General features: G+C 38.2%; 1 protein-coding gene across 2 annotated transcripts in view; it reads right to left on the bottom strand.

The window, feature by feature from the left end:
• Positions 1-289: 289 nt before the first annotated feature.
• Positions 290-13,091, bottom strand: part of LOC128857909 (proton-coupled amino acid transporter 1) — a 60,119-nt gene continuing 47,317 nt past the window's right edge. For both annotated transcript variants that reach the window (XM_054093735.1, XM_054093736.1), the window contains exons 2-6: positions 9,591-9,751; positions 6,248-6,608; positions 5,739-6,190; positions 5,508-5,680; positions 290-767 (exon numbers count right to left, since the gene is read on the bottom strand). In XM_054093735.1, the coding sequence (XP_053949710.1) occupies positions 517-767; positions 5,508-5,680; positions 5,739-6,190; positions 6,248-6,608; positions 9,591-9,751 (1,398 nt within the window). In that variant the 3' untranslated portion in view covers positions 290-516. The remainder of the gene's footprint in view (positions 768-5,507; positions 5,681-5,738; positions 6,191-6,247; positions 6,609-9,590; positions 9,752-13,091) is intronic.

Below are 13,091 nucleotides of genomic sequence, written 5' to 3'. Positions count from 1 at the left end.
TAATAAAGCAAATACTCTATCTATTTATCTATCAAGAGGAAACATTTTAAGAAATACAATAACATTATTAAACTCAAAATTTTGAAGTGGTGTTGAAAAAATTCCATAATAGATAAAGTTCTTCGACGTGACCACCTATTTGTTATTCAATTAGTAAAAACAGTGATTAGGACTTTTAAAATGTTTCTCATTAGTCATGTGATAACCTTGTTTTTAATACGATAATAATATTTGTATTTATCGGCAAGAGTTCAAACTGATTCGAAAGAGCTAATGAAACTCAAAAGTGTACAAGTAAATAAAAATTTATTGATAAAAATTAAAAATGAGTTAAGTTGATACCTGACAAATCGTATCACTAAAATCACATTTGGCACATAAACATTCTCATTTCCTTCTATGCTTATAAATTCAAAAACTTATTTTAGCTAGAAATATACATACACACATAAAATATATTCTACATATACAAGTACACCTATTCGAGTTACACGTTTGCACAGCATTACTTAAATGTTATTCCATTTCATTAAAATGTGTTACAATTTGTGATAAACTTTCATAGGTGCCAGTAGAGAAGCCCAACAACGCCAATACGAGTATCAAAATGTTTTTAGTGAATAGCCAAACGCCAGGTCCTTTATTATCATCGCGCTTCACCAGCAATTCAATCATCGGTGGAAATACCAACGCCAACGCAGTGGAGCACAACGCGCCAATGAGAGACATGAAGAGACCCAAAGCGGGTACCAACTCAGCAATGGATACTGAAATGTGTGAGAAATTATTAAATAACATATTTTTGTTTTTATTGTATTTACATATGCATAATAATATAATGGGTGTTACTTGAAATCGTACAGCTGCTTTGTTTTTTTTTCAAAATTTACTTTTCTCGTTAGTTTATTATAAGGCAAATTTTTTAACGGTGATAAATAAGCTGATTTGTTTTTTTCCCCTGTCCATGTGGCTGTCAGCCCAAAATCAAACAATTCATTCTTTATTAATACTTTGCTTTGACAATCAAACGTTCAAAACATTGTTGTTGTTCTAGTGGCACTCTTTTATCCAATGCACCTTGGTTTATTATGCAAATATTGTTCATATTATAGCAGAGGAAGTATAAATCAGAATTCCTTACACTTTAAAATAAATTTTATGAGAGTTAGTCTTGTTTACGAGAAAACGGAAATTGGATGGACTCAGTCTTCCAACGCTGAAAGGTGTCACACTTGGTATTTCCGATTAAGTTAAATATCTAGGAGTAATCTTGGATAAGAAGCTGACTTGGGAGACACACGTTTCACTGAAGGTGAATCGCGCATTGAGGATTTTTCAGCAATGCCACAGAGCCTTTGGTAAAACCTGGGGTCTGAAACCTGCTGAAGTCCTATTGATATACGCAGCACTTATCAGACCAATCATCACTTACGCTTCTGTGGACTGGTGGCGACGGAGCATGGTTAAGTCCACAATCCGGGAACTATACAGGCTGCAAAGAAGTGTATGTTTATGCATCACGGGTGCCATGTGTACAACCTCTGGTGATGCCCTAAATGCTATGCTTGATTTGCTCCCCCTGGATCTTAAGATACAACAGGAAGCAATAAAAACAATGTGTAGACTCCATAAATATGGTTTCTGGCAAGAAGACAGAGCTTGGGGACACAGAGAAATCTTTAGGTTGCTATCTGAGCAGTATCCACTGTTTTTGGCACCTAAAGACCACCTGATACCCACAGTTTTATTTAGAAGGAAATTTGATGTCAGATTTCCATTGCGTGAGCAATGGAGCAATCCATAATGCATTCATGGAGGATTGACGAATATTTTCCTTACCGATGCGTCCAAGAATTAAATAGGGTCTGGAGCCGGATGGTACTTAAACGATAGTAATAAGTATCACTATTCTATGGAAGATAAGGCAACTATTTTCCAAAAGGAAATTTTTACCATCCTGAAAGTAGCCGAATGCATAATCGAGAGGAGATGGAGCGGGAAACAGATTGGAGTTTTCAGTGACAGTCAGGCTGCACTGAAAGCCCTGGAGAACGCGAAGCAAACCTCAAAGATTGTGCAAGAATGTATGAAAAAGCTCAATTCTGTCACAAGACAAAACAGGCTTGTACCTCTATGGGTTCCAGGACACTCCGGTGTTCAAGGAAACGAAATTGCCGATGAATTGGCCAACCGTGGATCAGCGGTTCCCTCACAAGTACCATCGTCAATAATCGGAATCAGTTCCGCATGAATCATGAATTGGATCAGCGATTATGTATGCAATCTACATAAAGAGCGATGGTCCGGTCTAAAACGCAGCAGAAAAGTGTCTTGTGACAAAAAAAAAAACTCTCAGAAAACAGTCGAACTTTCTTCTAAAAGAAAAGACGTTCAGTTGATGGTCGGTATTATTACATGGCTCAATCCATGGGGTCAGCATATGACCACCGTTGGAACCATTGAGGACCCAAGACAGGCACTTGCTTGGAGGAGGCGGATAGAGCAAGGCGACGAGTTTTAGGTTCCGATGTCGTGAGAATGAGTAATATTCGTTCTCTAAAACTGGAGGATATTTACAGATTTGCCAAAGAATCTGGAAAATTCTCACAGGACTAATTATCTCTATCTCTGTCTCTATTCTTTCCTATCTCTTTTTCTGATCCTTTTCGCCTTTCATCCTTGACTATCTACCCACCCTGCCTGAGGTTTAAATACAATGGGCTTTTTAGCCTGAGTGTTTTAGGAGACACCAAATCTCCTGGTGCTCCTTGGCTCGACCTTTTCAAATTGCATTCAATTTCATGCAATTTTAGCGCCGTATAGGGCAAATTTTAAATGGTTATTATAACAATTTTGAAATTATAATAGTTTTCAAAATAAAAAATCAAAACTTTTGTTGCTTCGATAAAATTTTGTCAACTATTTCAGATGTCTATTTGTATAAAAATTTTGAAGTTATGAATGTTTTTAAAGAATTAAAACTTTTGAAACTCTAATGAAATTTTGTGAGTATTTTTTTTTTTGTCATTTTTATTAGGTATGGGAATATGATTCATACCAGAGCTCTTGTTAACAATCGTTTATCCGACTATTCGATTATTCAAACAGTCGAAGAGCACTTTCAGGATCGATTGAAAATCGAATCATCTCTGACATTGAAATTGAAATTTGAAAGGCGAGCCTAGAAGCATCGAGAGTTGGGCAACTCCTAAAACACTCAGTCTAAAAGGCTAATTGTATTTAAAGCGCTGGAAAGTAAAAGGGTAAATAGCCAAGGAGGAAAGAAGAGGAGCAACAGAAAGAAAGAGATATAATAGAGACAGGGAGAGAGATAGCTAAACCTGCGAGGATTTTCCAGATTCTTTCGGAAATCTGAAAATTTTAACCAGCTTGAGAGAATATACTCATTCTCGTGACATCAGAACCCAAAATGTGTGGCCTTGCTCTAGCAAAGGCAGGACACTCACAGAGAAAATGCTCAGTGCTATCCGCCTCCTCTAAGCAAGACAGGCAATGACTCGAATAGTCGTCATATGCTGACCCCATGGGCTGTACCCTATAATAATACCAACCATCAACCGAACATCTTCTCTTCCCAGTTTGAGAAGGAAGTTTGACAGTTTTCTGACAGATTTTTTATTGTTGCAAAACACTTTTCTGCAGCACTCTATAGTAAACCAACGCTTTTTATGTTAATTGCATACATAATCGCTAATCCAATTTATGATTCCTGCGGAACTGATTCCGATTATTTTCTCTGGCCCCTGCGGGATAACCGCTGATTCGCAATTGGCCAATTCATCCCTAAATACTCGTGCAGTCGACTAACTGTAATAGTTATTCCAAATTTTTGCAAGGAGGTGTTTGAATGCGCTCATGCTGAAAAATTTTTTACAGGTGTGACCGTTAACCGGCACTCAGCGAATTTAGAAGAATCAGCTCATTGGCTGACTCAACAGGGGTTATGTCAGTGGTTTGTTTACGAAGAAAGTGAGATTGTATTGGTGATATACAAAAAAAATCAACACAACCCTCACTCATGTTACTGAATAACGACTGATTGGACATGAATGAAAGAATAATGAGATGGTGTCTATCGTGGTACCGTTACTTTGCTCTTAGCGAATTTGACAATGAGTTACGTGATTTTAGCACCAGTATGGCCTACAAGGAAGTTGGTGCAAGAGTAGCTATCTTCTCAGACAGTCAAGCAGCCAGCTATTATGGCCTTAGACTCCAACTACATTTCATCCAAACTGGTCCTACAGTGTAGAGAGGAGCTAAAACTGCTCAGCAATTGGCTTGAAAACTCTGATATGGGTTCCCTAACATAACAACAAGGAACATTCGGGGCAATAAGATAGCGGATGCGCTAGCAAGAAAGGGTTCGACACTAGACATAGCAGAGGCGGTGACAGTCTCCACCCCACTGAACACACTAAAAGCATCCATTGCTTCACACTATCATGCTTTAGCGGAAAGAAGATGGAAACAAATACCTACATGTATTACAACAAAAAACACATGGCCGTCATACAAAATCCAAAGGACGAATGACCTGCTAGGATGTTCTCGGCCAAACATTTCACGCATCACTGCAATCCTTACAGGGCATTGGAAAGTAGGTGATCATGCAGCTTCACTCGATCTACCCTTCAATCCTATCTGTAGAAGCTGTCAAGCGGAAGGGGCGAAGGAAAGTCTCTCCCACTATTTATGTGAATGTCCGGGACTAGCCAGGGCACGACTCCGATCCTTCGGTAAGCCTTTCCTACAGCAAATTAAGGAGATCTCAGACATCGAGATAAAGGATTTGCTGCTATACCTGGACCTCACTAAATGGATCTGACTTGGAAACCAAAAAAAAAAACATCATCATCACACGAGATAGTGGTAGTAAAACGGTGCTGGTCACTAATTAGGAGCATTTCAGCTCAGAAATGTTCAACCACCTTAACAACAACAACAACAACATGGCCAGATTACCATTTTCGTAATTTGATTTGTACAAAATTAAAAAAATCAACAAATTTTCATCAAAACTCACAGAACTTGAAATATGCTGTTTAATAGCCCATTGAACTTTGGTATGTGAAAGTGCCAGTTTGAAATGATTAAAAAATCGCACTGAATTTTCATAATTTCTCCTTTCTCCTTTGTGCATGCCTTATATGAGAAAAAAATTAAAATCAACGCGAATTTCGAGCTAATGTAAATCAGCACAAAATCATACCAAAATGGAGTGGGCCACTGCATACCCAGATTTTTTTTTAAGCTCCGACTAAGAAGTTTGAACTTTTGATGAAAGTTTGTTGAATTTTTTTGAACTTTGCACAAAGTTTGAGTCTTTGAGCCATACGGTTTTTGTTGTAGAATAAAATATATTTTTATAAAAACATTAAAAACAAAAAAAGTAAATAAATAGCCGAAACTTTGCGCTGCTATTATTCCGAACACAAGTGTAACTGTACGATTTTCAGTGCTAACCGTTGCATGCAGTTACTTACACGTGAGCACCACCATAACAGTGCGGAAGAGCAGCTCACCGGAGAAGGGACGATTTTGCAAGTGCAAAAGTTGCATTGCATTCGGCCACATAATCTGTATGGCGATGAAGAATTGCAGCGGATAACCGAGCATCACACCCGCCGACACCATTACCTTCACGCATTGCGCCAAGCTGCAACAGGATATTTTTTAATTACAAAGATCGGTATGCAGTTAAAATTATAACTCACATTGTGTCGCCAAGATTCAGCGTCAAACTGCCACCCACATCCTCACCCCACTTAAGAAAGCCCAAAAAGCCGGCAAATAAAAACATAAATGTCACCAAACACATGCCCGTATTTAGGACGCCCATTTTGCGTGCAAAATCCGTTGGTTTGCGCATAGCATTGCGCAGTGGCAGCACCAAAGTGATGCCCTCAAAAGCAAAGATGGCCGTGCCGAAGAAGAGTGCCAAATGTGGACCATCATTATAAAGTACGCGCTCCGACGGACTGGGTAGACCATCCTTTAGGGCGTAAAATATTGTAATGGACAAACCGAAAATCATGCAAAGGGAGGCGATCAACGAAACTGGCATCAGCCACTTCAAGTTTGTTATCAGCGAGGTAAGTAAGATGGGCACGAATGTTATTAGCATCATATAGTGCACGTCTATTTCGATTTTATAAGCTTCGAAGATCTACAAATGCATAAAAAAATTAGAAATCGTGTTATGTTTCATTACTTTTAACAGTACCTGTTTCATATTTGTACTAATGAAAACCATGTAGACACAGCAGAACCCCAACTGGGTAACACAAATAAAAATATTTACTATGGTTTTCATCATTTTCGACCAGGTGCGTAATTTGATCGGCCCATTGGCGAAGCATTGCTCCACTGTATCGGCATAGTCGGCGCATACCAAGCCATTCGTTAGAGTTCGCATCTTTTCAGAGCAATTCACGAGGACATGTTGACAATGCACGGCTATAACACCAATCACCACAAGCAGAATGGGTCCCAAAACTAGGCCGCCATTTTTAAAGGCATCGCCCATAGCAAAGAGGCCGGGTCCAATGTTGCCCTTGAAGATGTGTATCAGCGTAGTCGCATAACTGTGGATGAGACAAGAAGAAATATAAATATTGTTTTTATAGGATACAGTTGTGGCCACAAGCAAAAAAACGCATACGTTGAAAAACCTGCTTTCGAGAGTACGAACCAATTCGCTTTTTTCAGTAACTTTTCTCAAAACAAATTTATTGACAGATATGGGTTTGGTGTTATATACATATTAGAGTTATATACATATTGACAAGTTTTGACTATTAATTTTAATTCATAATTCAATAAAATAAAAAAATTTCGCGCATAAATAAAAAGGGTAAAATAAATTTTCTTTAAACAACGCGATTTTTGAGGCATTTAAAATTTTTATCTAAAGATTCTGAGTAGGTAGGGAGGTAGGTGAAATGGTTGATGTGCCAGTCTGGCTACTCCCCAAGTAGCACTAAAGCACCATTTTGATACCTATCTGAGACCTCTAAGAGGCAGATATCTACAGCCAACCAGAGCTGTTGATGTAATGGAGAAGATTTAGGTTGGCGCATTGCCCCATGCTGTCGAAGAAAGGAGCACACAGTGACTTTAATCGTCTAGCTGCCAAACCCGGATATTTACATAGGAAAGGCTCAACAGTATCCTTCTCTAAAAGGCCCTCACAGCTTCGGATCTGCAATGGGCGTTAAATCGTAAACCTAGCTTTTCTGCGTCCAATGGTGCGTAAGCCCAGCTACGAGTTTGAAAATTGAATGGCGTGGAGTCTTTTGCACTGGGGCCACAAGATTTTCAAACGATCACATGAAGAAATGGAGCTCCATCCTTTCTGCGCTTCTTTGAGAAATAAGTTGAGCAATTCGCTTTTATCAACAGTTAGAGGGGCGCCGACGTTGAACAGATCAATTTATTCTCTTCCTGGCAAGGTCATCAGCAATTTCATTTCCCTCTATGTTCCTATGTCCTAGAAGCCAAATCAGAGAAGTGGTACCTGCACGGCCAAGAGATTTGATCCCCTCCTTACAGGAGCTGGCCAATTCGGATATCCACCATGGCGTCGTCAGAACCTTGATCCCGGCTAGACTATTAGAAAAAATGTTAATATCTGCCTTGCTCCCTTGTTCCCTAAGCATTTTGCATGCCTGCAGGATTACAAAGACTTCTGCCTGAAACATCCGAGCAGTATTCGGGAAGTTTAAGAAAATAGATAAATTGGCTGATTTAGAGAAAACCCCTGCTCCGACTCCCGATTCCATCTTGGAGACGGTGCAGATTTTTCCCTCGTTCATATCCTGCCTACTTGGAAATATTGTCCTGGCACGACCGTCAAACTCCAGTTTACCATGTCCCATGAGAGATTGTCTCCAGGGGTCAACCTCCTTTAACCTGGTTGCACTTTAAGCAGCGATGGGAAGTAAGTGCAAAACGGCATTCAGGGCAGCACTGGGACAAGTTCAACATGCTCCGGTTATGCGAATACATGAAGTCCTTTGCACCCTAATCAGTTTAGCGGTATTATAGCCTTTCCAAAGAGTTTCCCACCAAACCAGACATCCATACATTGACATAACCAATTTGTTGTACATCCAAAGCACGACCTGTGGCTTGAATCCCTATCAGGTGTTAGGTGTGAAACAGGAGAGATGATTAACAATTTTGTATGGCCAGGATTGGATGGTTGTGATCTGGACAAGGTTTATTTTCAACAAGACGGCGCTACGTGCCACACAAGCAGCGAAACCATTGATCTTTTACGGGAAAAGTATCCGGACCGGACAATTGGCCACCAATATCTTGTGATTTAACACCTTGTGACTTTTTTCTTTGGGGCCACGTGAAATAGAAGGTCTACGCCAACAGTCCAGGGTCGATTCACGACCTCAAAGATGGAATTCGTGAGGCTATCGAGGACATAGGGCAGCCATTTTGCAATTCGGTTATGGAAAATTTCATAAAAACCATATTGTCCTGTAAGCGTGGACGTGGTGGTCATTTGCCTGATGTTATTTTCCACTATTAACGCCATGCCTTCCTCTTTATAATGAAATAACCATCCGATAATTTATATTAAAAAATAGCATTTTTCTTTGAATATCAAAATAACACCTCTTATTGGACAACCCTTTAGTTTGGAACTTTGGTTATATAGTTTTTGTTACGTTGTGAACTATATTTTTATATAGAAAGATTATTGAAATTAAAAAAATTACTGAATGTATAGTCAAAAGTTGTCAATATGGGGCGTACACTTTCATTTGACGCTAACTGTACACAAATAAATTTTTTATAAGTCAAATTAAGCATTTATTGCTTGTAAAAACAAATATACTCCCTCAAATTATTACATATTGTCAACTTTTTGAAATTTGCTTATTTTTGTTTTTTAATTTAAACATTTTTCTCATCAAAATGCAAGATTTGTACAAGATTTATAAAATTTCGACAGATTTTCATCAAAATCTCAAACTCTTAATCAAACTTTTCTGGAAAAAATTGGTCACGCAGTTTTATAGTCCATTTAAAGTTTGAAGTCGCTCAAAATTCTGGTTGCTTTCTTAAAATTCTTCCCCCTGAAGGTGTTGCGCATTTGTTCCATATGCACGAATACACGAGATTTGTTGTTTTTTGATAAGGAGAAAATGCGAAACATCCTAAGGGGGAAAAATTGCCAAAAATCAGCGAAATATTTGAGCGACTTCAAACTTTCACTTTGTTGTTGTTGGTGTTTATAAGCTTTAAAATAGCGTTCTAAAATTTATAGAAAACAATTGTGATTAAAAATTTTGCAACAAAAAGTATTTGTTTTTTTAATGAAAATTTTTTACATTTTTATAACTCTTAAGCAAAGTTTGAAACTTGGATTATTAATGTCTTTGTTATAAAATGAACTATATTTTGATGAAAAAAATAGTTCCAATTAAAAAATACCATAAGTTTATAAGTAAATAGTCAAAATGTGTCAATATGTGGTGCCTTTATATAGTAATAATTAAAACTATGAGAAGTGTTTGCTTAGAATTTTTTTACGAAAAAGTAAGTACCTCGTCGGCGGATGTTCGGGTGCATTTTCATTAGCTCTCTTTGGTTCAAGTTTCGCTGTTTTTTCCACATCACTTTTCTGGGATGGTGCAGCCATAACGGTTTTGGTAGTAATATTTTCACCGCGACTATTGTCACTTGGTACCGCGGTGTACGTTTGTTTCTTAAAAGATAAAAATAAAAAAGTAAAATAATTAGCATTTTTATAATTATGCGAAGATCATAAAAATAGAGTCAGTTTAAGAATTTATTGTTGTAGATTGACCAAAAAGAGAGACCAAAAATTAGTTAGGAGGGCCTGCTGTTTTAAGTCGACTCCGAACGGCAGTTGGTTTTTTATAGAAGAAATACACTCGAAGACCCTTTTACAAAAAATTGTTTATATTATTTCATCTTGGCCTCGCTAGCGTAAGTGCACTAGCCTGCTATCCCAGAGGTTGTAGGTTCGAACTCCACGTAAAGCACGGACCTCACACTTTTCCAAATTTACTAACTTAAAAAAATGTCATTCCTCAAACCCAAATCCATTCCATCCTCACTACCGCTCAATATTCAGCGCATAATTTGATTGTGGCTGCTAAATCAAGCAAAAAACAAAGAAAAACACACAGTTACACTTTGCATCAGTGGCGCCAGCAAGAGGAAGCGGGCAACCGCAGACACACCAAATTTAGCGAAGTCCTCAACCATCTGTGCGATCCATTTGCCAGAAAAATGTGAAACACAGATGGCGCTCCTAGCAGTAAGACGGCGTTGTTCCTAGGCAACGACAGATGAGCATTCCCACTACTTAGAACTGGTAGCGTCAGGTTAACACGTTCACGCCGGCGCTGTCATTCATGGTCTTCGCCCACAGACGGCAATGTTTACATCTTTTCGCTCTATCGGACGGGAGCGATTGCAGGTCATAAAACGAAATTTGTTCGTAAGGGTAGTCGTTTATGGCATCTCATCTCATAGGTACCGTCTAATAAAGTACCATTGGTGCTACGCGCTGCCAGATGATACAATCTTGTGTGGGCCACCGGTGGTACACGCCGCCCCATGAAGCAGACTTGTGCGAGCCACCGGTGGTACGCGCCGCCCCATGAAGCAGACTTGTGCGGGCCACCGGTGGTGCGCGCCGGCGTGAACGTGTTAATGACCTACCCTGTCAGAAATCAAAATACATTAACGAAACCAACGCAAGACTGAGTGTTGTCGAGGCCCTATGCTCGCGAGAGGAGTGAACAAGGAAAACAAAGGAGATTCGAACCAGGGCACTTTCGAATGGTAGTTACGCATCAACCCATTCGGCAACGGTGGCCGCAAGACTATACAGATCCGAAAAAATTGTATTTGTACAGAATAGTAAATATATTTTTTGCAATATAGAACATCCAAGGGATTCTAAATCTTCGTCATCTTTACAGAATATTTTTATAATCCAATTTTACCCATTTTTAATATCACACTTGCTTTAAGTTAAAGGCGGCATGTCTACCAAGTTTTTTAAGGATTCCTCAGTTCATAATTTTAACATTTATGGTAAGCACGGCCAGATGAACGGACTCGCAGGCAGATAGGCAGCCATTGCTTAATCGATTCTGCTCATCATTCCGAACATTTATTCAGCCAATGGCTGTGTGGTAAAGTGGTTCCACTTAATCAAGCATATCTTACGACCCAACGGGATATTCTTAGCACGAATCGTAGCTAATAAAAGATAATAGAATTCCCCAATACTTTTCGATAGGCCTAATATTGTCTAAGAAATTTATGAATTTTTTTTGGATATAATTTTTTTGGTATAGAAAAATTAAGAAAAAATAACGAATTTGTTGTAAATGTTTGCCTCTGTTTACGAAAGACATCATTGGAAGTACTTAACTACATATAACTCAGACATCAAAAGGCTCTTAAAATAATTAGACTAATTCCGTATTCACTTAACCAAGTCGTAGCCATTCTTATGATTATAAGCCAGTTAATGATATTCGAATAGTCGGTTTCTACTACCCGACTATTGCCAATTTAATTAACCGAACTTTCATTGAATGCTGCGTCTTTGAAATTTCTAAGATACATTTTTGCTTAGAATACATTTTATTGAATATTGAAATAAAATAGTCACGCTAATTTACAATATGATTTATGAAGCAATTCCATGACAAATGTTCTCACGAATTTATACGCATTAGACCGCACCCAAAAAAAGGTTGCCTCTGCCCCTGAGATTAAGTTATTTTTGTAAAGGCAATTTGGCCGAACGTAGTGGTCACCTTTTACATTTTTCATCATGGCTTCGGCATTACCACTCGTATCTTAAGTGTGATATATCGATATTTTTGTCTCAAGTAGACCATTTTGGTTTTGTGTTTTTCTATTCTAGTACTTACCCACCAAATTTCCGTTTCTAAACCTCTAACATACCACTCTAATATCAGTAAATTAAAGCTCGCCACAAAGCATTACATTTTTACTAAGGGCCAATAACGCCCTCTGCGCATGTAATGGGATGCCTGCAGCAAACTGGGGCTTATCCTCCTCTCTGGTGCATTGGCGTTACACAACAGTAGTCAGACCAATACTTCGCTATGGTACTCTGGTGTGGTGGACCGTGACTAGAAAATCTTCATGCATTGTGCCTATGACAGAGATTCAGCGACTAGCTGCTTTATGCATTATGTGCTAAGAACGACTCCAACGGCGGCCCTCGAATACATACACACTTGACTAATCACCGATAGATATTTTTGCAGAAAACCTTGCAGCAAAATCTGCAGGAAAACTGAAGGCCCAAAACCAACTCTCGTATAGCTCAATAAATCGGAACAATATAGTCAATATGGAATATATAGCTGTGGTTTTTGAAGGGAAAAGAAGTTAAAAATCACTATCGAAAAAGGGCTTTAGCTCCAAACGTAATAAACTTAACTTTTATACGAACGATTCTAAAATGACTAGGGGAATAGGCGCTGCGGTATACTGTCCAGAGTTAGACCTAAGGCAGATACTGCTTCCCGATACTGCAGTGCATTCCAGGCTTAGGTTTTCGCAGTTGAGAACGCAGCAGATCTAACTCGTGTTACTACCAGGACAAACCCAAGGCTAACTTTTACATAGATAGTCAGGCAGCTATTGAAGCAATTACATCGTTTAGTATAAAAATTTAATATAATATTTTTTTAATATTAATATTAAAATAATATTAAAATAAATTTTTTTTTTCATTTTTGTATGTAAAAGAAGTTAAATAAAAATCCTAAAAAATTTAAATATAGTTTTTCATTTTTTTATTGTAAAAAAAAAATCCTGAAAACACCCTAAATTTTCGAGCTCTAGACCACTGTGACCCCTTATTCGATTAACTAAATGTTAAGAGCCGTAAAATAGGTTATGTATGCACCTTTTCTTTTCCTAAAAGAACAGGCTTTAATATTCATTATTTTTTTACTATTATTTTCCCGTTAAAATTAAAAGTTTTTTCAATATTTTTTACAGAAAAATAAAATCATTTTTTT

This window comes from Anastrepha ludens, chromosome 3 (assembly GCF_028408465.1).
Source record: "Anastrepha ludens isolate Willacy chromosome 3, idAnaLude1.1, whole genome shotgun sequence".
In the NCBI taxonomy this organism is placed as follows: domain Eukaryota; kingdom Metazoa; phylum Arthropoda; class Insecta; order Diptera; family Tephritidae; genus Anastrepha; species Anastrepha ludens.
This window is presented reverse-complemented; position numbering and strand designations above follow the sequence as displayed.